A 24,435-nucleotide genomic window follows, 5' to 3' on the forward strand; every position below is an offset into this window, starting at 1 on the left:
TCAGCCGGGCTGGGCCTGTCTGTCCTGACCAACCCAGGAGACCCCATTTCCACAGGTCCGCCTGCCCAGTCTCTCCAGTCATATCAGAACACATCCAGAGCATCTGGACCGGTCCTGTCCACACTGTCATGTCCACTACACGCTGGCCACACAATACTGACACTTTCTGAAGTGTTGTCTTTATTTTTACCTGCTGCACACAAACAAGCGCCAGTGACTGCAGACGAGTTCAACCCAAACCAGTGATGTGAACCTGTGACTGCAGGCATCACGTGCAAACTGTACCAGAACAGTGGAGAAGAGGACAACGGGTTTTGTACCATCAATTAATAAAGCAATCAGTTTAATTCATCAATCACTCAGTTTTATCTTTGTCGCTGAATGCCCTGGGTGTCTCAGCACAGGCAGGCCCAGTCCAGCTGAAATCAGCAGACTGAACAGAACTGTAGTTTACTGCAGTGAGCTCTCTGCTGGTGTGAATTCTGATACACACTCTAGACGCCTGCATCTGTACTTTCATCTGAGAGAGGAGTGAGATACAGATCATTTCATCCTGTCTGTCTGCTCTCTGATCCACAGCTGATGTGACTCTGGACCCCAATACAGCTCATCCTGATCTCATCCTGTCTGAGGATGGGAAACAAGTGAGACATGGAGACACACCACAGGATCTCCCTGACAATCCAGAGAGATTTGATGAAGGTTATTTTGTCCTGGGAAAGGATGGGATCACCTCAGGGAGACACTACTGGGAGGTGGAGGTGGGGGAGATGACTGAGTGGGATTTAGGAGTCGCCAGAGAGTCCATCAACAGGAAGGGGAGGATCACACTGAGACCCCAGTGTGGTTACTGGACTGTGGGTCTGAGGAATGGGAATGAGTACTGGGCTTGGGCTGAACCCTCTGTCCTCCTCCCCCTGAGCCAGATGCCCCAGAAGGTGGGGGTGTATGTGGACTATGAGGGGGGACAGGTCTCCTTTTACAATGTGGACAACAGGTCTCATATCTACACCTTCACTGCCTCCTTCACTGAGAAACTCTTTCCACTCTTCGGCCCAGAACTTTATCAGAGAGGTACAAACTCAGCCCCACTGATCATCTGTCCTGTCAGTCACACAGACTGAATCAGCACACTACCTGTGGGAGGGGCTCTCCTGGAGAAAACAATTATTCTACTCGTTTGTGTCAAACTGTTCTGCTTTCAGTCCATTTTATTGCTCTATTTTCTGTTGTCTCTCCATTAATCATGTCTTTCAGTAAATCAGTAAAATACTGTCACAGCTGTTGTCTTTCTTCACAAGCGACTGTCCTGCCTGGCTCGGGTCCGACTCGCGTCCTGCGGTTGCCCCTGGCAACAGCAACCTTCCCACGAGCTCCCGACCCGTCACTCCAACTGGATCGGGTCACCGTTCGGTGAATCCCACCTTTCCCACCAGACCCGATCTGTTCCCAGTCCCGTGGATCAGCAGCCGGATTGACTTCCTTCTTACCGCGGTGTCGGTGCTCCGCTGTCAGAGCCTCCTTCTCCCTGCGAGCGCTCGGTTCTCTCCGAGTCGAGAGTGTCTTGTTCCCCTCTTCTCTGCTGCTCTGATTCCCTGTCGCGATACAGCGATTCCTTTTCCTCCTTCTTCCCTCTTTTTCCTTTCTGTCTAGCTCATTTTTTGCCTCATTTCCATTTCCTGTGAATTATTACTCACCCTTCAAATAACGAATGCCAACTTCGAAACTAGGAAGAAGCGACGTGAAGAATCATTTGGAAACCTCCGCCAGGTGTAGAGGGTGAAGAGGAAGGCGTCGTGTGACTCATATTGAGTGTGATCTTCACACTGCTCTAACTAGAGAGGGAGAGAGCTGACACCAGACACACGGGTCATGCAGGTCTCTGGGTCTTGCTTTGTGTGTTGTTCTCTGTTGTCAGTGCTCTTTCTTTTCATAAGAATATCTGTGGTTCAGACTTCATCATGGACCCTAGAGGCGATAAGAGAATGAAAAAAAGAGTGTGTGTGTAATTACACAAAAATCACTCAAAGTGGTTACTGCTCAGTACTGTTCTCTATTTAATGATATCTTACTAGGTAAGTAGTGTTTTTATTACTAAAAACACAAACCACAGAATGAAGGAATGTTATTATTTTTCTTTTGTCATTTTTGGGTGAAAAAAGTAAAAGTAGAGGTGACTTTTCTGAGGTCCGGAACAAATTGTAATTTTTCCATATAAGAAATAATGAAAATATTTTTTTTTTTACGGTCTATGAATTTTTGCTACACGGAAGGGTTTCTGGGAAGGAGTTACAGGTGGAAGAAGAGGTACAGCTGTTCGCTCCTGCGTATTCCTCACCCCTTCAGCTCTTCATCCATCAGTCCCTGGAAAGCTGCTGCAGCCCCTGTGATCCAGAAGGCCTGACCTTCAACTGTGTCCTGAGCCCCTTTCCTCGGGGAAAGAGCTCTGGGCGAGGTGACAGGGGCTAAGTGTTTAGATTGCTCAGTCAGTGCTGCCTGCCAGTATCCTTCACAGAGGTCCAGTGTGCGGATATGTGCGGCTTTTCCCAGCCTCTCCAGCACTGGGAAAGTGTCAAACTGAGATATTTTATCAAGTGAGGTAAAGTCCACACAGAACCTTAAACTCCCGTCTGTCTCTGTCCCACAGCTCCGGGACTGGACCGTTCACTCACGAGCGGTCTGTCATGTCCAGTGTTCACAAGGTCTCTCCTTCTTGCCTCACACCTGTACTAGATACACCGGAGCCCTGCGTGTTACGGAATATTAATGAGGACCCCGTGCAGAAAAATCAGGACAAACTCCAGAGGCGTAGTCGATTAAACATACCGAGGTCCGAAAATCGAAGGTAAACAAACCGGTGCAAAAGTACAAAATCAGGAAGCGGAGCAGTAAACGGTGAGGAAGCCGAGAGTCGAAGCCAGTACAATAATCAAAGTACCAAACCAAAACCAGGAGACGTAGTCGGAGAACAAACCAGGGTCAGGAAGCCAAAAACCAAGACGTAACTAATCGCAGAAAGACGGGGTGGCTCTAGCCAGGAAAAACCCTAATACTGAGCACAGGGGAGAGTGTGAGGCAGCCTTAAACAGGCTGGGGGAAATGGGCTAACTGGGAACCGTGCTGGAATGCGAGGTGGAATGACGAGTCCTCTGGGGGCCACATTTCGGCCCGGCCCCTCTTCAGCAGCTCAGTACGGGGTTGTATCACTGCCGTCCTCCCAGGAATATCTCTGAGCAGAGCAAGAGGCGTTGATCACGCCCTGTCCCTGCTCCTCGGGAAGGCGCTCTAGCGACAGTAGAGCTGGGGAATCCTCCAACGTCACTCCTGGGAATACCGCTGGGAAGAGCCTGCTGTTTCAGCTCCCGCTCCGACCCCTCTTCAGTAAATGAATACGGCAAGTTTGCTCTGTCTGTTTCCTGTCCGGCAGAAACACTTCATCAATCACAGGTCCTTCCTCAAGGTGACTCTGCCGCTCTGCGAGGAGGCTGCAGGCGGATGTTGGCGACAGCAGCAGGACTCGCTGAGCTGCTCAGTCCCACCTGCTCGTGACCAGAGACGCGGGCGTACTGAGCCGTTTGTTTTTGCTGGGACGACGACAGGTTTTCTAATGTAAAGCCCTGAAGGTCCTCAGGCTCAGCCCTCGTTTTTAAAACACGACTTCTGAGGTTCGGCGGCTGACAGGGCTGTTCGCTCTCCGATGCCTCTTTCAGGGCGGACAGGGGTCCTGGTGCTGTACGGCCACAGAGCAGTTCGGGAGCCTGAGGCTCCGCTCGCTATGCAGACATTAAATATCCAGTCAGATCCCATCTCAGGCATTTTCACAGCCTAGTTTTCAGGGTCTGACTAAATCGCTCGACCAAGCCGGCACTGTCTGGGTGGTCATGTGATGTCTTTAATCCCCCAATTCCCAAGAAGGTATACACATGTCCTAACAATGTTGAAGTGAAGTTCGGCCCCTGGTCTGTTATAATAAGCTCATTCATGATCTGCTGGGTCTTAATTGTGTGTAAGGTGAAGGCTGTGGGACACTGGGTCACATAATCATGAATGACCTCAGCGTATCGATTCCCTGTTCTGCTCCTCTCCAGAGGCTGACGCTGACCCCCGCTCTGTGAGAGGATGACCAGCAGAGGAGCGAGCAGGGCCCTGTCACCATGCTTGATGTTGCCTGTGCGCTGGCGCTCTGGACATGTCTGACAGGACTTATTGATGTCATTGCACCAGCCTGGACAATAAAATCCTGTGGCAGTTTGAGCCCGGGTTGTTATCTGGCCCAGGGTACGGCGTGTCCGATGTGCACAATGTCCTGGCGCAGGCATGTGGGGAAAACCAGCTTCTGTTCTCCGTTCTCTGGAGAATAAAGCCGCCCGTCCTTCCCCACAATGTCTCTCTGGGCCCTGGCAGCTCTGTCTCAGCGAGAGGCCAGGGAGGGATCTGACCCTGCAGTGCGCCTCTCCCCGCAGGTGAGCTCTTCCTCCTGTTGAGCTCAGGCACAGCGCCGGCATCCTCCGGCTGCACTGGACCTCCTGGATCTCAGCCTCTCTCCCTGCTCCGTGCCTTGTCCTCTCTTTAGGGTGGTGCAGGTCATCTGCACAGGGGAAGGGAGTGGCTCCAGACTGTTTCTCTCTTTCCAGGAGCTGGTGCTTGCCCCAAGACCTGGTGGTGCCGTGTGCTTGAGGGCTTCTATCTGATCATCTGGATGATTCTGCCAGAATAGGTGAATCTTGCTCGAGGATCACTGGGCCTGGTGAGCTCTCGGTCATGTGCCCGTGGCCAGACTAGAGCTCTGTCCACCGACTTTAACAGCAGTGTCTGCCTCAGAGTTCCCCCTCATCTCCATGAATGCCATGAAGCCACGCCTGTCAGGGGAACCGCACCCAGGCTGTTATCAGGTCTGCTCTGATCAGCGACTGTGCCCTGCCAGTCTAAAGTCCGCAGTTGTCCCCGGGATGATATAGTCCCTTGAGTCAGATGACTCAGGTGTGTGACGTATTGTACCCGAGTATCTTCACTGCAGGGACGGGACACTGGGGCCTTTCATGTTCCTTCTGTCTGCACTGTAACAGACAGGCACTGCTGCCTTGCTTTCAGGGGCCTCTCATCTGCAGGGCCCTGCCCATTCCCTCGAGACTCTACCCAGCCAGAGAGCGATGGGCTCTGAGCTCTGTACGCTCACATCCAGACCTTTCCTCCTCACAGCCAGGTGAGTCCTGCCACTTCCTCAGAGGAGACGGGGCTCTGCTCTTCAATCCAGATCTTCACATCCTGTGGCAGCACACACAGGACCTGCTCCAGGACGAAGGCATCTTCAGTCTCCTCTTCTGATCATAACTGTGGCTGCAGCACTTGTTCTAGACAGAAGGAGCCGCTCAGAGTGAGTGGTAGCAGCTGAACTTCTCTCTGACCATTGAAGAGTGACAGGTGGCTCTGGGGGTGTGTTAGATATTAGTGAAATGACGTCTTCATTCACACTGTCTGTTTCACTATGTAATTCTTTAAATTCACTTAATAGGGAATATTAATATGGAATCATGTAACTAAAATAAAAAAAATTGGTACTGTGGCTAAAATATAAAATATATCTAAATGTAAATGTAGCTAAAAACCAAAAGTATAATAACTTATCTGAGTGTCATTAACAACACTGTTACAAACTGCGTCACAAAACTGGTGAGAATCACAAATTAATTGAGCGGCTTAGTCAATAAGTAAAGTAATTATTCAGATCCCCAACTTGAAAGTGATTCTCCAGAATATACCCAAGTGGCTGGTATAATTAGAGGCACGTGAATTCTTTTTTTTCTAGTAAACTGTCCTGGAAAGAGTAATAATCCAGGTACACCTGGTTAAACAAATATTTCTTAATGAGAACAATACAAACACTACACTACACACAACAACACATACAACACACAAGTTACTCTATGTACAGTACTTACAGACAAGGCTTTTCAGAGGCCTAACATCCTAAAAACCCCAGACGTCTATTAATCCTGCTCCTTTAAGAGCAGAGGAGCCACACAGCACAGCAGCTCTGGAGAGGGAGGAGCTCCCCTGAGTCTCTGTCCAGAAGTGAGAGAGACCTGCAGAGCTGCACCCTGTCGCTGGGAAGAGCTGCTGCCCTGTTTCCTCTTCATGAAGACATGAGCACCTGCTGGACTGGAGCCCTGGCCCTGTGTGAGGAGGACTGAGCTGCGGTGTGTCTGACTGGCAGAGGAGGGAAAGGACAGAGGGAATAAAGAGCTCAGGGAGGGAAAGGCTGGACCTGGAGCTGGACTCTCTCCTGCAGCTTCAGCTCTGACACTGCAGGCTCCTTCACTACAATAGAGAGCAGAGCTGCTGTGCTGAGGACTGGGACAGGTCTGGACAGCAGGCAGCCTGTTCCTCTGTGCTGGAGGAGTGTGCTGAGGATTTAGGGACGGGAGGAACTGTTGAAGAGACACTGTAAGTGCTGCTCTTGCAGGAAGTTGTATTACGACAGACGCTGGAGAATTAACTTTCAGTTTTGTTTCTGATTCAGACTTCAGTTTCCTGAGTGCTGTTCTCCCCAGTTAAAGCTCCCAGTGACTCTCCCAGTCAGTCCAGTCTGGGGTTTCCTGTACTGCAGTATTCTAGTGTCTGTGCAGGTGTGTCTGTGTACCAGTATCTCCAGGTGAGTTTCTTCGGGTGTTTTTCTGCTCTTGTCTGTAGTTTGCGTGTATCGACTGTGTGAGTAAATGCCGGTATATAATTGTGAAGAAGGGCTGTGTTATTGTTCTGGTCACACAGCTTGTGTAAATTGATGTTTAATGATTTGATTGATGATAATGATTGATTTGTTTAATGTGTTACCTGTTGTGGATCCACAGTTTTTTTGCTGTTTGTGTTGTATTGAGATGGTGCTGATCATCTCCTCTGATCTTCTCTGTTTCTGCTCAGGAATGGCCTCACCCAGCAGTGTCCTGTCTGAAGAGCAGTTCCTGTGCTCTATCTGTCTGGACACATTCACCAGCCCAGTGTCCACTCCATGTGGACACAGCTTCTGCCTGGCCTGTATTAGAGGATACTGGGACAGCAGTGATGTGTGTCAGTGTCCACTGTGTAAGGAGACATTTTCTATAAGACCGGATCTCCGTGTGAACAGAAGCCTGGCAGAAATCACTGAGCAGTTCATGAGGATCAGAGTCAGCAGTGATGAAGGACTTTGTGCTAAACCTGGAGAAGTGTTCTGCGATATCTGCACTGGGAGAAAACTCAAGGCTGTGAAATCCTGTCTGGTCTGTCTGGCCTCTTACTGTGAGACTCACATGGAGCCTCATCTGAGAGTCACAACATTGAAGAAGCACAGACTGATTGAGCCTGTGGAGAGCCTTGAGGATAGGCTGTGTGAGAAGCATGAGAGACTCCTGGAGCTGTTCTGCAGGACTGACCAGACCTGTGTTTGTGTGCTGTGTAGTGAGACTGACCACAGGACACACAGCACTGTCGCTGTAGAGACAGAGTGGACAGAGAAGAAGGTGACCTTTCTCATTTCACTCTGATATCTTGTACTTTTCTATACCACTTTATAATTACAGTGTTTGACAATAATCCAAACATCCATTCGTATTGAGCTCCCACTGAAGGATGGAAATGACATTAATTTCATACTTACGAGCTCAGTATCAGTGTGAGAGTCTCTTGACCAGCTCAATGTCAGTGTGAGATGCCATTGTCCAGCCCAGCATCAGTGTGAGAGTCCCGACCTGTCCAGTGTCAGTGTTTTAGAGTCATTTGACCAGCCCAGTGTCGGTGTGTGAGTCTGTTGACCAGCCCAGTGTTGGTGTGAGAGTCTGTTGACCAGCCCAGTGTCAGTGTGAGAGTCTGTTGACCAGCCCAGTGTCAGTGTGAGAGTCTGTTGACCAGCCCAGTGTCAGTGTGAGAGTCTGTTGTCCAGCCCAGCATCAGTGTGTGAGTCTGTTGACCAGCCCAGCATCAGTGTGAGAGTCTGTTGTCCAGCCCAGCATCAGTGTGAGAGTCTGTTGTCCAGCCCAGCATCAGTGTGAGAGTCTGTTGACCAGCCCAGCATCAGTGTGAGAGTCTGTTGTCCAGCCCAGTTCAGTGTGAGAGTCTGTTGACCAGCCCAGTGTCGGTGTGTGAGTCTGTTGACCAGCCCAGCGTCGGTGTGTGAGTCTGTTGACCAGTCCAGCATCAGTGTGAGAGTCTGTTGTCCAGCCCAGTGTCAGTGTGAGAGTCTGTTGACCAGCCCAGTGTCAGCGTGAGAGTCTGTTGACCAGCCCAGTGTCAGTGTGAGAGTCTGTTGTCCAGCCCAGCATCAGTGTGTGAGTCTGTTGACCAGCCCAGCATCAGTGTGAGAGTCTGTTGTCCAGCCCAGCATCAGTGTGAGAGTCTGTTGTCCAGCCCAGCATCAGTGTGAGAGTCTGTTGACCAGCCCAGCATCAGTGTGAGAGTCTGTTGTCCAGCCCAGTTCAGTGTGAGAGTCTGTTGTCTAGTTCAGTAACAGTGTGAGAGTCTGTTGACCAGTGTCAGTGTGTGAGTCTGTTGTGCAGTGTTTGTGCACCAGCAACAGTGACATCAGTGTCTCTGTTCCCCTGTTTGTCCACAGACTCAGCTGAGGAAGACTGAGGCAGAAGTACAACAGATGATCCAGGACAGACTGAAGAAGGTGGAGGAGATCAAACAGGCAGTGGAGCTCAGTAAAGTGAGTCCTGTCAATCCTTCTGAGTGGGGTACTGCAGTGCCCAGTGCTGGGGTCACTGCTCTCTGCACAGAGAGAGGACACTTAGGAAGATAAAGTCATTGTCCAGTTAAAAGACTGGTATATGCTGTGTGTCACCCAGGTGTGGAGTGACTGACATAGTGTGTGAAGTGTTTCCCTTCCTAGTTGTAAAGCTTTTTTTAATTGAAAAGATAAATTAATTTATTAACTCTCACATTTCAATAATATTTCATTCATTCTTGTTACCTCATGAAGTCTCCTGGTGTCTCCTCAGAGCTGTGCCCAGAGAGAGATCAAGGACAGTGTGCAGGTCTTCACTGCTCTTCGAAACTCCATTGAGAGGAGCCAGGCTGAGCTCATCGAGCTGATTGAGGAGAAGCAGAGAGCAGCAGAGAGGAGGGCTGAAGGGATCATTAAAGAGCTGGAGCAGGAAATCACTGAGCTCAAGAGGGGAAACACTGAGCTGGAACAGCTCTCCCACACTGAGGACCACATCCACTTCCTACAGGTCAGCACACACTGTAGAGAGCAGATACAGTGTCTACAGAGAGCAGAGAGTCCTACAGGTCAGCACACACTGTAGAGAGCAGATACAGTATCTACAGAGAGCAGAGAGTCCTACAGGTCAGCACACACTGTAGAGAGCAGATACAGTATCTACAGAGAGCAGAGAGACCTACAGGTCAGCACACACTGTAGAGAGCAGAGAGTCCTACAGGTCAGCACCCACTGTAGAGAGCAGATACAGTATCTACAGAGAGCAGAGAGTCCTACAGGTCAGCACACACTGTAGAGAGCAGATACAGTATCTACAGAGAGCAGAGAGTCCTACAGGTCAGCACACACTGTAGAGAGCAGATACAGTATCTACAGAGAGCAGAGAGTCCTACAGGTCAGCACACACTGTAGAGAGCAGATACAGTATCTACAGAGAGCAGAGAGTCCTACAGGTCAGCACACACTGTAGAGAGCAGATACAGTATCTACAGAGAGCAGAGAGACCTACAGGTCAGCACACACTGTAGAGAGCAGAGAGTCCTACAGGTCAGCACCCACTGTAGAGAGCAGATACAGTATCTACAGAGAGCAGAGAGTCCTACAGGTCAGCACACACTGTAGAGAGCAGATACAGTATCTACAGAGAGCAGAGAGTCCTACAGGTCAGCACACACTGTAGAGAGCAGATACAGTATCTACAGAGAGCAGAGAGACCTACAGGTCAGCACACACTGTAGAGAGCAGAGAGTCCTACAGGTCAGCACCCACTGTAGAGAGCAGATACAGTATCTACAGAGAGCAGAGAGTCCTACAGGTCAGCACCCACTGTAGAGAGCAGATACAGTATCTACAGAGAGCAGAGAGTCCTACAGGTCAGCACACACTGTAGAGAGCAGATACAGTATCTACAGAGAGCAGAGAGTCCTACAGGTCAGCACACACTGTAGAGAGCAGATACAGTATCTACAGAGAGCAGAGAGTCCTACAGGTCAGCACACACTGTAGAGAGCAGATACAGTATCTACAGAGAGCAGAGAGTCCTACAGGTCAGCACACACTGTAGAGAGCAGATACAGTATCTACAGAGAGCAGAGAGACCTACAGGTCAGCACACACTGTAGAGAGCAGAGAGTCCTACAGGTCAGCACCCACTGTAGAGAGCAGATACAGTATCTACAGAGAGCAGAGAGTCCTACAGGTCAGCACACACTGTAGAGAGCAGATACAGTATCTACAGAGAGCAGAGAGTCCTACAGGTCAGCACACACTGTAGAGAGCAGATACAGTATCTACAGAGAGCAGAGAGACCTACAGGTCAGCACACACTGTAGAGAGCAGAGAGTCCTACAGGTCAGCACCCACTGTAGAGAGCAGATACAGTATCTACAGAGAGCAGAGAGTCCTACAGGTCAGCACACACTGTAGAGAGCAGATACAGTATCTACAGAGAGTAGAGAGACCTACAGGTCAGCACACTCTGTAGAGAGCAGAGAGTCCTACAGGTCAGCACCCACTGTAGAGAGCAGATACAGTATCTACAGAGAGCAGAGAGTCCTACAGGTCAGCACACACTGTAGAGAGCAGATACAGTATCTACAGAGAGCAGAGAGAGCTCACTGTGTGACTCTTAGTGATCTATACTGGGCTCTAGGTTTCAGACTCACAGGTGACTTATTGCCTTAGAAGGCTGTGACCCCCCATGACTCTGAGTCTCTCCTGCTGTAGAGTTTCCCCTCCCTGTGCTCCCCTCCACACCCCAAGGACTGGTCTGACATCCCTGTTCACCCTGATCTCTGTCTGGGGGCTCTGAGCAAGGCTGTGTGTCAGCTGGAGGACAGACTCATTGAAGAAATGGAGAAAGTACCTGGAGTCAGTGAGTATTACTGTGTGAACACAGCTTGTTTATGAGGTTCAAAACACCTGTCAATGGCACTCAATCAATCTACTATGAAGAATCAGGTGTGTCTCTTCTTCTCCATCTGTGTTATGAACAGATGTGTCTCTGTAGAGATCAGGTGTGTGAACAGGTGTGTCTCACTGCTGTCTGTGTAGAGATCGGGTGTGTGAATAGGTGTGTCTCACTGCTGTCTGTGTTGAGATCAGGTGTGTGAACAGGTGTGTCTCACTGCTGTCTGTGTTGAGATCAGTTGTGCAGCAGGGTGATCTTGTGTGTCAGGGGTGTGTTCAGCTGGAGAAAGTGCTGTGTGATGCTGCTCCTCCCACAGGGGAGTTTGAACTGCTCTCTGTCCCTGAGCCTCAGCTCTGCCTCAGTGCTTCACAGTCAGAAGCTCTGGAACAGAGAAAGGGCTCAGACTCCTGTGAGGAGGCTGCTCAGTCACTCCTGTCCTTGTCTTTGTACTGGAGGCAGTGGGAGGTGTGGAGCTGGACTGTGTGATAACAAGCTGGATGAGCTGTCAGTGTCTCTTACAGACCCACAGCTCCACTGGCCAGACAACACACTCCTGTGTGTTACTGTCCTGCCTGAGAGATCAGCACAGCACTACAACACACAACACTGCACACCTGGAGACCAGACTCCAGCAGGAATGTGCTCTCAGCTCTCTAACATCTTTCTCTCTGTTTGCAGAGTTTGAGAGGCTTCGCAAACATGCAGGTGAGTCTGTTTAACATGGAGCTGTGTGCTGACCGGGGGCTGAGCTCCAGTTAGTGCGCTGGGTCAGTTCTTTACAACTGACCCACAATGTCTGTTTTTCAGCTTTACATACGTATTACACTGATTTGTGTGTAACGAACAAGAAAAAAAGACACACACAAGCTTTGTCTGTTTTCTCTCGGGTTCCCCTGTCTTGTGTAAAGACAACTTCAGCCTTAATTCAGGTAACAGAGTTAAATACACTGACAGACAGCTCTTAACACACACAGACAACAGATCCTTTTTATTACTGTCCTCAGCAGCGCAGGAGGAGACAAGCTTGCAGTTACTGCCTGTGTGACTCAGGTCCCTGTTATTGTTAATGAAGTGGCAGCAATTTCAGCTTCTAAGAATTTTGTCTTAACGAGACTTTTACAATCTAACTGATAGAGAGTAACCAGAATACCCATGAAAAGACAGTTTGATCATTTTTCTTCTTGTGAAATAATGTATCCATCAGTATAAAGATGCCCTCAGCCATGTGATCTGCACACAGTGGATCATCAGGTCTCCTTCAGATTTAAAGACACTTTCTCCCACAGGAGCCAGACTCTCGCAGTGTGAGAGCTCTGCACACGCTCACAGCTCATCTCAGCCGGGCTGGGCCTGTCTGTCCTGACCAACCCAGGAGACCCCATTTCCACAGGTCTGTCTGCCCAGTCTCTCCAGTCACATCAGAACACATCCAGAGCATCTGGACCGGTCCTGTCCACACTGTAATGTCCACTACACGCTGGCCACACAATACTGACACTTTCTGAAGTGTTTTCTTTATTTTTACCTGCTGCACACAAACAAGCGCCAGTGACTTCAGACGAGTTCAACCCAAACCAGTGATGTGAACCTGTGACTGCAGGCATCACGTGCAAACTGTGACAGAACAGTGGAGAAGAGGAAAACGGGTTTTGTACCATTAATTAATAAACCAATCAGTTTAATTCATCAATCAATCAGTTTTATCTTTGTCACTGAATGCCCTGGGTGTCTCAGGACAGGCAGGCCCAGTCCAGCTGAAATCAGCAGACTGAACAGAACTGTAGTTTACTGCAGTGAGCTTCCTGCTGGTGTGATACACACTCTAGACACCTGCATCTGTACTTTCATCTGAGAGAGGAGTAAGATACAGATCATTTCATCCTGTCTGTCTGCTCTCTGATCCCCAGCTGATGTGACTCTGGACCCCAGTACAGCTCATCCTGATCTCATCCTGTCTGAGGATGGGAAACAAGTGAGAGATGGAGACACACGACAGGATCTCCCTGACAATCCAGAGAGATTTGATCCTTGTCCCTGTGTCCTGGGAAAGGATGGGATCACCTCAGGGAGACACTACTGGGAGGTGGAGGTGGGGGAGAAGACTAAGTGGGATTTAGGTGTCGCCAGAGAGTCCATCAACAGGAAGGGGAAGATCACACTGAGCCCCCGGTATGGTTACTGGACTGTGTGTCTGAGGAATGGGAATGAGTACTGGGCTTGTGCTGGACCCCCTGTCCTCCTCCCCCTGAGCCAGAAGCCCCAGAAGGTGGGGGTGTATGTGGACTATGAGGGGGGACAGGTCTCCTTTTACAATGTGGACAACAGGTCTCATATCTACACCTTCACTGCCTCCTTCACTGAGAAACTCTTTCCATACTTCTGCCCCTGTCGTCATGAGGGAGGTACAAACTCAGCCCCACTGATCATCTGTCCTGTCAGTCACACAGACTGAATCAGCACATTGTCTGATTCTCTCTCCTGGAATGTAAATCATTTATTCTTTTTCATTTGAAATTGTTCTTCTGTTTCTTCGGTGTTGTTTTCTCCACCCACTGCTGGGCATGTCCACATCTGCTCTCAACGCTACTCTTTCAGTCACCAGAAACAACATCACCTGTGGGAGGGGCTCTCTTGGAAAATGAAATTATTACTGGCCTGTGTCAAACTGTTCTACTTTCTACTTTCAGTCCATGTCATTGCTCTATTCTATTTGCTCTGCATTAATCACTTCTTTCAGTAAATCAGTAAAATTGAGTCACAGGTGTTTTCTTTATCTGTCACCTGTAAATTCTCCAGATTCATGGCTGACTAGCTGGGTCACCATCAGACACAGACTAACACGTCAGCTGAATGCCAGTCGCTTTCTACATGATGGACATTGCTGCTTCACTGTCATGGCCTGGACTCAGATAGAACTATTTCTGTATTAAATAAACTCTGTCATTCTGAATATTTGACATTTGGTCTTCGTCTTCATCTTCATCATGATATAACCTCAGCAGCCATATCACCCTGAAACTCACCCCTGTCAGCCCCCTGAAGCTCAGCAGGTGTGAGCCTGGTCAGGTCCTGGAGGGGAGACTCCTGGGAGAGGTGTTAGTGGGGCCAGTAGGGGGCGCTCACCCTGTGGTGTGTGTGGGTCCTAATGCTCCAGTATAGTGACGGGGACACTAGACTGTAAACAGGCGCCGTCCTTCGGATGAGACGTAAAACCGAGGTCCTGACCCTCTGTGGTCATTAAAAACCCCAAGGTGTTTCTCAAAAAGAGTAGGGGTGTTACCCTCGTGTCCTGGCCAAATTTCCCCCCTGTCCTTTACCAATCATGGCCTCCTAATAACCCCCCTCTCTGAACTGGCCTCATCACTCTGCTCTCCTCCCCACTGAGAGCTGGTGTGTGTGAGCAGACTGGAGCATCATCCAGGTGGGGCTGCACACTGGTGGTGGTGGAGGGGATCCCCATTACCTGTAAAGAGTTTTGAGTGGAGTGTCCAGAAAAGCACTGTATAACTCTAAGGAATTATGATGATGATGATGATGATGATGATGTAGATTCCTATGTCATGAATGTGCTTGTGATTTCTGTCATCTAACACAATGTTGAGAATCCCAGGCTCTCTCTGTAGGCTGATCAGCTGTCCAGACCCTGTGATTGGAGGAAGACAGAAAACAGCACAAACACTTGTATTCTGTCCACTTTGTAACTTTGTAACAGTTGTGTCAATTTCAAAACACCTGTCCGGTCCAGGCACTGTAACAGGCACCTGGTCTGTCTGTCAGTGTCCAGCTGTCTGTGGTGACTTGGCCACCCTACTGGGCTGCTTGTTCCAGAAACCTGCTGCTCTCGGTGTTGAGAGGATTGTCCAGCCCTGCTGCTGGAGGTCATGTCTGTCATCTGAGCTCAGTTAACAATGACCTGCAGCTGCTCTTTACTTCCTGAACTGAGTCAGAACAATCAGAACACCAGCAGACACACTGACCAGCCCCTCCAGGACCAGGACTGGACAGCCCTGCTGCAGACACACTGACCAGCCCCTCCAGGACCAGGACTGAACAGCCCTGCTGCAGACACACTGACCCCTCCAGGACCAGGACTGGACAGCCCTGCTGCAGACACACTGACCCCTCCAGGACCAGGACTGGACAGCCCTGCTGCAGACACACTGACTGACCCCTCCAGGACCAGGACTGGACAGCCCTGCTGCAGACACACTGACCAGTTCTGGACTGGGAGTGGACAACCCTGCTGCAGACATACTGACCCCTCCAGGACCAGGACTGGACAGCCCTGCTGCAGACACACTGACCAATTCTGGACTGGGACTGGACAGCCCTAGTGCAGACACACTGACCAATTCTGGACTGGGACTGGACAGCCCTGCTGCAGACACACTGACCAGTTCTCCAGAACCAGCACTGGACAGTCCTGCTGCAGACACACTGACTGACCCCTCCAGGACCAGGACTGGACAGCCCTGCTGCAGACACTCTGACCAGTTCTGGAGCGGGAGTGGACAGGCTCACAGACACACTGACCAGTTCTGGACTGCGAGTCGACGGGCTCACAGACACACTGACCAGTTCTGTACTGGGAGTGGACAGGCTCACAGACACACTGACCAGTTCTGGAGTGGGAGTGGACAGGCTCACAGACACACTGACCAGTTCTGGACTGGGAGTGGACAGGCTCACAGACACACTGAGCTGCAGGACAGCAGTGCTGTAAAGTGCCTCCTGTTATCAGCCCTCAGTGCTCTTGATAAATTTCCATGTCACTCAGGTTGTCTGTGAAACAGCAGCTTCAGCAGAGCTGGTAGCTCTAGCAGCTGAGAAACACAATAAACACAAAATATAATATTGTTACAAAGGGGGGACATGAAAATGATGAATAACAGGAACTGACCGAGCGGTTTAGTCAACAAGTAAAATAATTGATCATAACCCCCAAGTTGTAAGTGATTTGTCTAGAACTGGGGTTCTTATCCTGGGCGTCCTGATCCCCATGAGGGTCACACAATAGGCAGCAGAGACAGAATCACACAAAGGTCAACACACACACTAGAGTGATAAACGGGACACGTCCGCAGATTCAGGGTGTTTACACATCAATGGACAGTAACAGAGGTAAACAGTTCGCTGTTGTACACACCTGCAGGGTTCAGACTGTTTCCACCAGCAGGGTGACTCAGTGGACCCAGCGAGGCCGCTACATTCATTCCTATCGGTGGGCCGTGACTGTGTTTATATTCGTAGCACTTTCTTCTTCTGCGCAAGGTAGTCGTGATGAGCCCAGCAGTGGAGCGGTTTTAATAGGTGAGACTGGAGGAGTGAAAGCTGAAGATAATGTGGAGAAACGCACAGCAGAAAACAGTGAGAAAATCTGACGAACAGTCCCTAGAGTAGGGATTCACACCGTACGGTTTGTGGCGAAGTGTTGGCTCAGGAAAGCCTCAGGCCCTCCAGACTGCTGCACCACCTGCAGACCAGACACTCAGCCTTGCAGTCTAAACCTGTTGAGTGTTTTGAACGAAAGCTACAGGAGCTGAGAGGCCAACAATCTGCCCTCCAAAGAGCTGTGAACTGTGAGCCAGAAGCCACTTCAGTGTCTTTCCTCATAGCTAACTGGACTGCCCAAACTGGGACGCCACACGTTAGGTGGGACTTTTTCCCTACTGTGCGCTAAGGAAGCGGTTTCACTCCTGTGTGGGACAGTGCTGCAGAGCAGCTGGCAGTGATACCAGTGTCAATGATACCAGTGTCATTGATACCAGTGTCAATGATCCTCTGTCTGACCACATTGGGCGTATGGCAAGAGACGTGGAAGAGCAGGTGATCTCTAGGATAAAATCTAGTGTGTAGTTTTCTTTACAACTTGACGAGACCACTGGTGTCTCTGGAGATGCACACCTGCTTGTTTACACCAGATTTGTTGAAGAGGAAGAATTTAAACAAAGCTTTTAGTAAAGAGCATTTAAAGCGCTTAAAACAAAGTGCTTTTTTTACTACGTGAAATATTTTTAATGTTAAAAAACGGTCGCACTCTCAAAAAGGTTAAGAACTGCTGCTCTAGAATATATTCCAGAACAGTCAGAATAGTCGCTGTCGAGAACAGTTGTTGGAATAGACAGAGACACATGAATTCTTTGTTCTCTGGCATAGCTTCGTTGAAAAAAGTAATAATTCGTGCACACTGGATTGAACAAATATTTATTCATTTAAAATTTTAATTATTTTTAGTTTAAATCATCTCTCTGCAAATCTGGATCATAATAAATGATACCGAGGTCTATACTGTATGACCCAATAAACCCAAGATCCCCTAAACACAGAACAGCTCTCTCTCTGTCAGTCAGTAAGTGAGCTGAATGATCTGTCTGTCTGTGTCTTTCAGAGACCATTGATCTCCATCAGAGTGTTTATTTCAGAGATGAAAGCTGACCTGTTGCAGTGGTTCTATGTGACTCTGCTGTTTCTCCACCAGTCATGTGTCTCAGGATCAGGTACAGTGAGACTCTTATTGGTGTTTTAATCAATAACATGAACAAGACCCTCATACCGAAGACTGGTTTCATTACAGTTTCAGGAAACAAAACATCTGAAACTTATAATTTGAACATTAGAACATTTTAAAATCTCTTAATTCTGAATATTCATTGATCAGAACGTGAGGGTGAACCTGTTCTTGCAAGAAGCCAAGATACAGGTTTCAGGAGCTTGACCTGACACCATGATCTTCACTCCCACAGCCTTGTGTGCCTCCTGTTCTCAGGTTTCAATGCACTTTCTCATCATGTCCACTCTGGTTCATGTTTGACTGTTACCTCTGGAGAGGAGCACTGGATTGACTCTGAAGTCTCTCTGTTAAAGAGTTAGGAGACACTGTTCCTTCAGCCTGTCAGGATACTGCGATTAATATCAGAGCAGAAATGTCTGCTTGTGGTTCTCTGTGCCAGTCTGGGAGGAATGCAGAGTGAGAGATCCTCAGTGAAAACAGTCAGAGATCCTCTCACTGAGGGCAGAGCTGCTCACTGAGTGAAGCTGAGGATCTGAGTGTCTGAGAATCTCTGGTGTGAGGAAGAGGAGATGAGACACTCACTGATCTTCAGTCCTCCTCAGTCACATGTTCTGGATCATTAATGATCTGTTTGTAGATCAGTGAGCTGCTTCTCTTCACTCTGTCAGTATGAGTCCCCAGTTTGTCTCAGTGTGTGTCTGTGTAGAGGCTGAGACTCATGTCAGCTGTGTGCTCCTTCTCTTTCAGAGACGTTTCGGGTTGTTGGTCCAGCTGCTCCTGTGTTTGTTTTCCCTGGTGAAGACGCTGTCCTGCCCTGTTACCTCTCACCAGACATCAGCGCTGTGGACCTAGAGATCCACTGGTTTAGAGATGACTATGAAAACTTTGTTTGTTTATATGAATCTGGAGTCTATAACTTTGTTAGACAGAATCCAGCCTACAGGGGAAGGGTTGAATTATTCCTGGGTGAGCTCCCCAGAGGCAATGTGTCTCTAATACTGAGAGATGTGAGACGCTCTGATCATGGACAGTACAAGTGTATGGTGCTCTCTGACCAGTGGTATGATGACACTGTTATCGATCTCGATGTGAGAGGTGAGTGTCTTTCAGTCTGGTTTATTATCTAAAGAGAGTTATATTTGTGATGAGTAACTGATCACATCAGTACTCAGTAAGATGCCAGCTCTGTCCACACAATAACACACTCACTGTCAATACAGCTCTAAACCAAACAGTACAACACAACAATAAACTGTACATACCTCCAGTCTTGTTACATTTCCAGCTTCTACCTGACCCCTCACCTCTCTCATTCAGTCCTTTCAAAGCATTCTCTGCCTTTCTCTGTTTTAGGGAGCTTTAGTCTTTCTCCCAGTATTTCTCCCAGCGGAGTATTTTGGAAGTTCATTTTGCTTTTCATCCCCAGCCCGGGGGATTCGCTTTTCGGCTTGTTGTTTTGGTTTGCGCTTTTAGAGGTATTCAGACTCTTCGACTTTCTAGCTCCCTGGTTTACGACTTTGTTTTGTGTTTCGGTACCTTTGCTGGTGTTAATCCTTCGGTTTCGAACTTTTGGACTGGATTCTGGTTTATAGCTTTAGAACACGGTTTCACTACTCTGCACAGAATCTACCTGGCTACCTTAACACGTCTGCATAGGTAAAGACATCAGAGAGACTGAGGTACCTGTGTTGTGTTGTGTCGTGTTGTGATGTCTGTTCTGTTATTATTCTGGGAATACAGAGAAGAGAATACAGTAATAACTTAACTGGAAAAGACTGGCACATACACCAAAAAAAAAATTACACAGCTCAGCACTCAGCTGATCAGTTTCCATCCTTGTGTCTCTGTAATACTGAACCTGTCCCCTGTAAATACAGATTCACTGATACCTCAACACTCCAGTTCATCAGCTGACAGCTCAACTGTCACCTTGAGTGGAGAAACTTTAAGAGTTATAATATACAGATAATTCAAACTGTTGATTCTAAACAAGTCTTTATCATTTCTGTGTTCTGAAATCAAAGCGACAGTGGGCTTTTATCAGCTGTGAAATATCTCCTGTTGTGTCGAACCCACAGCCCTGGGCTCCCAGCCCTCAGTGTCTCTCCACTCCCCTGGAGGAGGTCACACCCAGCTGCTGTGCAGATCAGAGGGGTGGGTCCCTGCGCCTGCAGTGACCTGGACAGACAGGGATGGACATGATGTGACCTCACTGTCCAGCAGCACAGTGGAGAGGGACAGTCAGGGGCTCCTCAGTGTCAGCAGCTCCATCCCAGTCCAGCAGGAGTCCAACATCTTCTCCTGTCTGGTCAGAAGTGCTCTGCCTGAGCCAGACTGGGGCTCTCAGCTCCACATTCCCAGTGAGTATTGAACACGAACAGTGGAGCTCAGCTGTCACACACCTGAGGTCTCACACACACCCAGGACATAACACACCTGGGCCACTGGGCACAGCCAAACATAGGAACTAATGATGAAAGGACTCACCTCAACACTCAATACAAAGTGCTGAATCTGTCAGGCACATACAATCAGGTGACACACAGTAACTCCACTCTCAATAAGACACATTCTGTAAAAATTTACCTAATAATCGGATAAAAATTACAAATTCTGAGAAGTTCAAGATTAAATAACTGCTCCTATCTGTGGTTTCTGTCTAAAAAATCAAGAATATGAGGTATCTCTCATGCTTTATTGAATCTCAGCACTGGGTTTAAACATGTGCCTGCAATGATGACTAACTACTTACTACAGTATCTGCACTTTTAGTTTTCGGAGAGTTTTGGTCACCTTTTTGTATATTGCCCTATGCAGTGATTTTATCCAAAACTGAGCCAGATGAAAAGTGTGAAGAATACCTGTTCTAATGGGTAAACTCTCTTCATTTTGTCATTTAAAGTGCAGCTAAAAGTGCAACAGCAGGAAAAATTCTATGGTTTTTGTAACCTTAACCCTAGCCAGGCATTAAAAGCATGCCGATATAACTACCATTTAACAGCATTTTTCAGCTTCATGAAAATTTGCCTAAACCAGAATGATTATTAAAGAAGATACATTTCCTAGAGGTTTTAGAAACCGTTTTGATAGTTTGAGACTGATTTTTTGGAGTTTGAGGAAAAAAATCAACTTTGATGTTTGGAGGGCTTCTGAGACACCCTGCCGGAATGCACATTTGAAACCCTAGCTAGGGTTAGGGTTAGCATTCCCACAACAGGTAGAAGTTTTTTACTGTCAGTGCTGCATTCCGGGTCCCCAGTTATCTTTAGGATGAGTGATAATTTGCTCCTATCTGCACTTTTAGTTTTCGGACAGTTTTGGTCACCTTTTTGTATATTGCCCTATGCAGTGATTTTATCCAAAACTGAGCCAGATGAAAAGTGTGAAGAATACCTGTTCTAATGGGTAAACTCTCTTCATGTTGTCATTTAAAGTGCAGCTAAAAGTGCAACAGCGGGAAAAATTCTATGGTTTTTGTAACCTTAACCCTAGCCAGGCATTAAAAGCATGCCGATTTAACTACCATTTAACAGCATTTTTCAGCTTCATGAAAATTTGCCTAAACCAGAATGATTATTAAAGAAGATACATTTCCTAGAGGTTTTAGAAACCGTTTTGATAGTTTGAGACTGATTTTTTGGAGTTTGAGGAAAAAAATCAACTTTGATGTTTGGAGGGCTTCTGAGACACCCTGCCGGAATGTACATTTGAAACCCTAGCTAGGGTTAGGGTTAGCATTCCCACAACAGGTAGAAGTTTTTTACTGTCAGTGCTGCATTCCGGGCCCCCAGTTATCTTTAGGATGAGTGATAATTTGCTCCTATCTGCACTTTTAGTTTTGGGACAGTTTTGGTCACCTTTTTGTATATTGCCCTATCCATTGATTTTATCCAAAACTGAGCCAGATGAAAAGTGTGAAGAATACCTGTTCTAATGGGTAAACTCTCTTCATTTTGTCAGTTAAAGTGCAGCTAAAAGTGCAACAGCGGGCAAAATTCTATGGTTCTTGTAACCCTAACCCTAGCCAGGCATTAAAAGCATGCCGATTTAACTACCATTTAACAGCATTTTTCAGCTTCATGAAAATTTGCCTAAACCAGACAGATTATTAAAGAAGATACATTTCCTAGAGGTTTTAGAAACCGTTTTGATAGTTTGAGACTGATTTTTTGGAGTTTGAGGAAAAAATTCAACTTTGATGTTTGGAGGGCTTCTGAGACACCCTGCCAGAATGTACATTTGAAACCCTAGCTAGGGTTAGGGTTAGCATTCCCACAACAGGTAGAGGTTTTTTACTGTCAGTGCTGCATTCCGGGTCCCCAGTTATCTTTAGGATGAGTGATAATTTGCTCCTATCTGCACTTTTAGTTTTCGGACAGTTTTGGTCACCTTTTTGTATATTGCCCTATCCAGTGATTTTATCCAAAACTGAGCCAGATGAAAAGTGTGAAGAATACCTGTTCTAATGGGTAAACTCTCTTCATGTTGTCATTTAAAGTGCAGCTAAAAGTGCAACAGCGGGAAAAATTCTATGGTTTTTGTAACCTTAACCCTAGCCAGGCATTAAAAGCATGCCGATTTAACTACCATTTAACAGCATTTTTCAGGTTCATGAAAATTTGCCTAAACCAGAATGATTATTAAAGAAGATACATTTCCTAGAGGTTTTAGAAACCGTTTTGATAGCTTGAGACTGATTTTTTGGAGTTTGAGGAAAAAAATCAACTTTGATGTTTGGAGGGCTTCTGAGACACCCTGCCAGAATGTACATTTGAAACCCTAGCTAGGGTTAGGGTTAGCATTCCCACAACAGGTAGAAGTTTTTTACTGTCAGTGCTGCATTCCGGGCCCCCAGTTATCTTTAGGATGAGTGATAATTTGCTCCTATCTGCACTTTTAGTTTTCGGACAGTTTTGGTCACCTTTTTGTATATTGCCCTATCCATTGATTTCATCCAGAACTGAGCCAGATGAAAAGTGTGAAGAATACCTGTTCTAATGGGTAAACTCTCTTCATTTTGTCAGTTAAAGTGCAGCTAAAAGTGCAACAGCGGGCAAAATTCTATGGTTCTTGTAACCCTAACCCTAGCCAGGCATTAAAAGCATGCCGATTTAACTACCATTTAACAGCATTTTTCAGCTTCATGAAAATTTGCCTAAACCAGACAGATTATTAAAGAAGATACATTTCCTAGAGGTTTTAGAAACCGTTTTGATAGTTTGAGACTGATTTTTTGGAGTTTGAGGAAAAAATTCAACTTTGATGTTTGGAGGGCTTCTGAGACACCCTGCCAGAATGTACATTTGAAACGCTAGCTAGGGTTAGGGTTAGCATTCCCACAACAGGTAGAGGTTTTTTACTGTCAGTGCTGCATTCCGGGTCCCCAGTTATCTTTAGGATGAGTGATAATTTGCTCCTATCTGCACTTTTAGTTTTCGGACAGTTTTGGTCACCTTTTTGTATATTGCCCTATGCAGTGATTTTATCCAAAACTGAGCCAGATGAAAAGTGTGAAGAATACCTGTTCTAATGGGTAAACTCTCTTCATTTTGTCATTTAAAGTGCAGCTAAAAGTGCAACAGTGGGAAAATTTCTATGGTTCTTGTAACCCTAACCCTAGCCAGGCATTAAAAGCATGCCGATTTAAGTACCATTTAACAGCATTTTTCAGCTTCATGAAAATTTGCCTAAACCAGACAGATTATTAAAGAAGATACATTTCCTAGAGGTTTTAGAAACCGTTTTGATAGTTTGAGACTGATTTTTTGGAGTTTGAGGAAAAAATTCAACTTTGATGTTTGGAGGGCTTCTGAGACACCCTGCCAGAATGTACATTTGAAACCCTAGCTAGGGTTAGGGTTAGCATTCCCACAACAGGTAGAGGTTTTTTACTGTCAGTGCTGCATTCCGGGTCCCCAGTTATCTTTAGGATGAGTGATAATTTGCTCCTATCTGCACTTTTAGTTTTCGGACAGTTTTGGTCACCTTTTTGTATATTGCCCTATCCATTGATTTTATCCAAAACTGAGCCAGATGAAAAGTGTGAAGAATACCTGTTCTAATGGGTAAACTCTCTTCATTTTGTCAGTTAAAGTGCAGCTAAAAGTGCAACAGCGGGCAAAATTCTATGGTTCTTGTAACCCTAACCCTAGCCAGGCATTAAAAGCATGCCGATTTAACTACCATTTAATAGCATTTTTCAGCTTCATGAAAATTTGCCTAAACCAGACAGATTATTAAAGAAGATACATTTCCTAGAGGTTTTAGAAACCGTTTTGATAGTTTGAGACTGATTTTTTGGAGTTTGAGGAAAAAATTCAACTTTGATGTTTGGAGGGCTTCTGAGACACCCTGCCAGAATGTACATTTGAAACCCTAGCTAGGGTTAGGGATAGCATTCCCACAACAGGTAGAGGTTTTTTACTGTCAGTGCTGCATTCCGGGTCCCCAGTTATCTTTAGGATGAGTGATAATTTGCTCCTATCTGCACTTTTAGTTTTCGGACAGTTTTGGTCACCTTTTTGTATATTGCCCTATCCATTGATTTTATCCAAAACTGAGCCAGATGAAAAGTGTGAAGAATACCTGTTCTAATGGGTAAACTCTCTTCATTTTGTCATTTAAAGTGCAGCTAAAAGTGCAACAGCGGGAAAAATTCTATGGTTCTTGTAACCCTAACCCTAGCCAGGCATTAAAAGCATGCCGATTTAACTACCATTTAACAGCATTTTTCAGCTTCATGAAAATTTGCCTAAACCAGACAGATTATTAAAGAAGATACATTTCCTAGAGGTTTTAGAAACCGTTTTGATAGTTTGA

The 24,435-nt window shown here is 47.0% G+C and overlaps 3 protein-coding genes and 1 pseudogene across 4 annotated transcripts in view; all 4 read left to right on the forward strand.

Annotated features, from left to right (window-relative positions):
• LOC148660433 (E3 ubiquitin-protein ligase TRIM39-like) overlaps window positions 1–24,435 on the forward strand; it is a 182,698-nt gene that overhangs the window by 59,611 nt on the left and 98,652 nt on the right. The gene's annotated exons all lie outside the window — the stretch shown is intronic.
• LOC148660437 (zinc-binding protein A33 pseudogene) lies at window positions 573–1,278 on the forward strand (annotated as a pseudogene).
• LOC148660438 (E3 ubiquitin-protein ligase TRIM39-like) lies at window positions 6,061–14,055 on the forward strand. Its single transcript, XM_088637842.1, has 7 exons — window positions 6,061–6,652; window positions 6,919–7,496; window positions 8,585–8,680; window positions 8,973–9,206; window positions 10,922–11,069; window positions 11,784–11,810; window positions 13,013–14,055. The coding sequence occupies exons 2-7, from the start codon at window positions 6,921–6,923 to the stop codon at window positions 13,555–13,557; spliced, it is 1,626 nt and encodes a 541-aa protein (XP_088493968.1). The 5' UTR covers window positions 6,061–6,652; window positions 6,919–6,920; the 3' UTR covers window positions 13,558–14,055.
• LOC148660439 (butyrophilin subfamily 1 member A1-like) overlaps window positions 18,330–24,435 on the forward strand; it is a gene marked incomplete at its 5' end in the record, with an annotated part of 84,762 nt that continues 78,656 nt past the window's right edge. Inside the window, 2 exons of the mRNA XM_088637847.1 lie at window positions 18,330–18,711; window positions 19,695–19,976. Of these exons, the coding sequence (XP_088493973.1) occupies window positions 18,330–18,711; window positions 19,695–19,976 (664 nt within the window). The remainder of the gene's footprint in view (window positions 18,712–19,694; window positions 19,977–24,435) is intronic.

Source organism: Lepisosteus platostomus, chromosome 6, assembly GCF_059453375.1.
Source record: "Lepisosteus platostomus isolate fLepPlt1 chromosome 6, fLepPlt1.hap1, whole genome shotgun sequence".
In the NCBI taxonomy this organism is placed as follows: domain Eukaryota; kingdom Metazoa; phylum Chordata; class Actinopteri; order Semionotiformes; family Lepisosteidae; genus Lepisosteus; species Lepisosteus platostomus.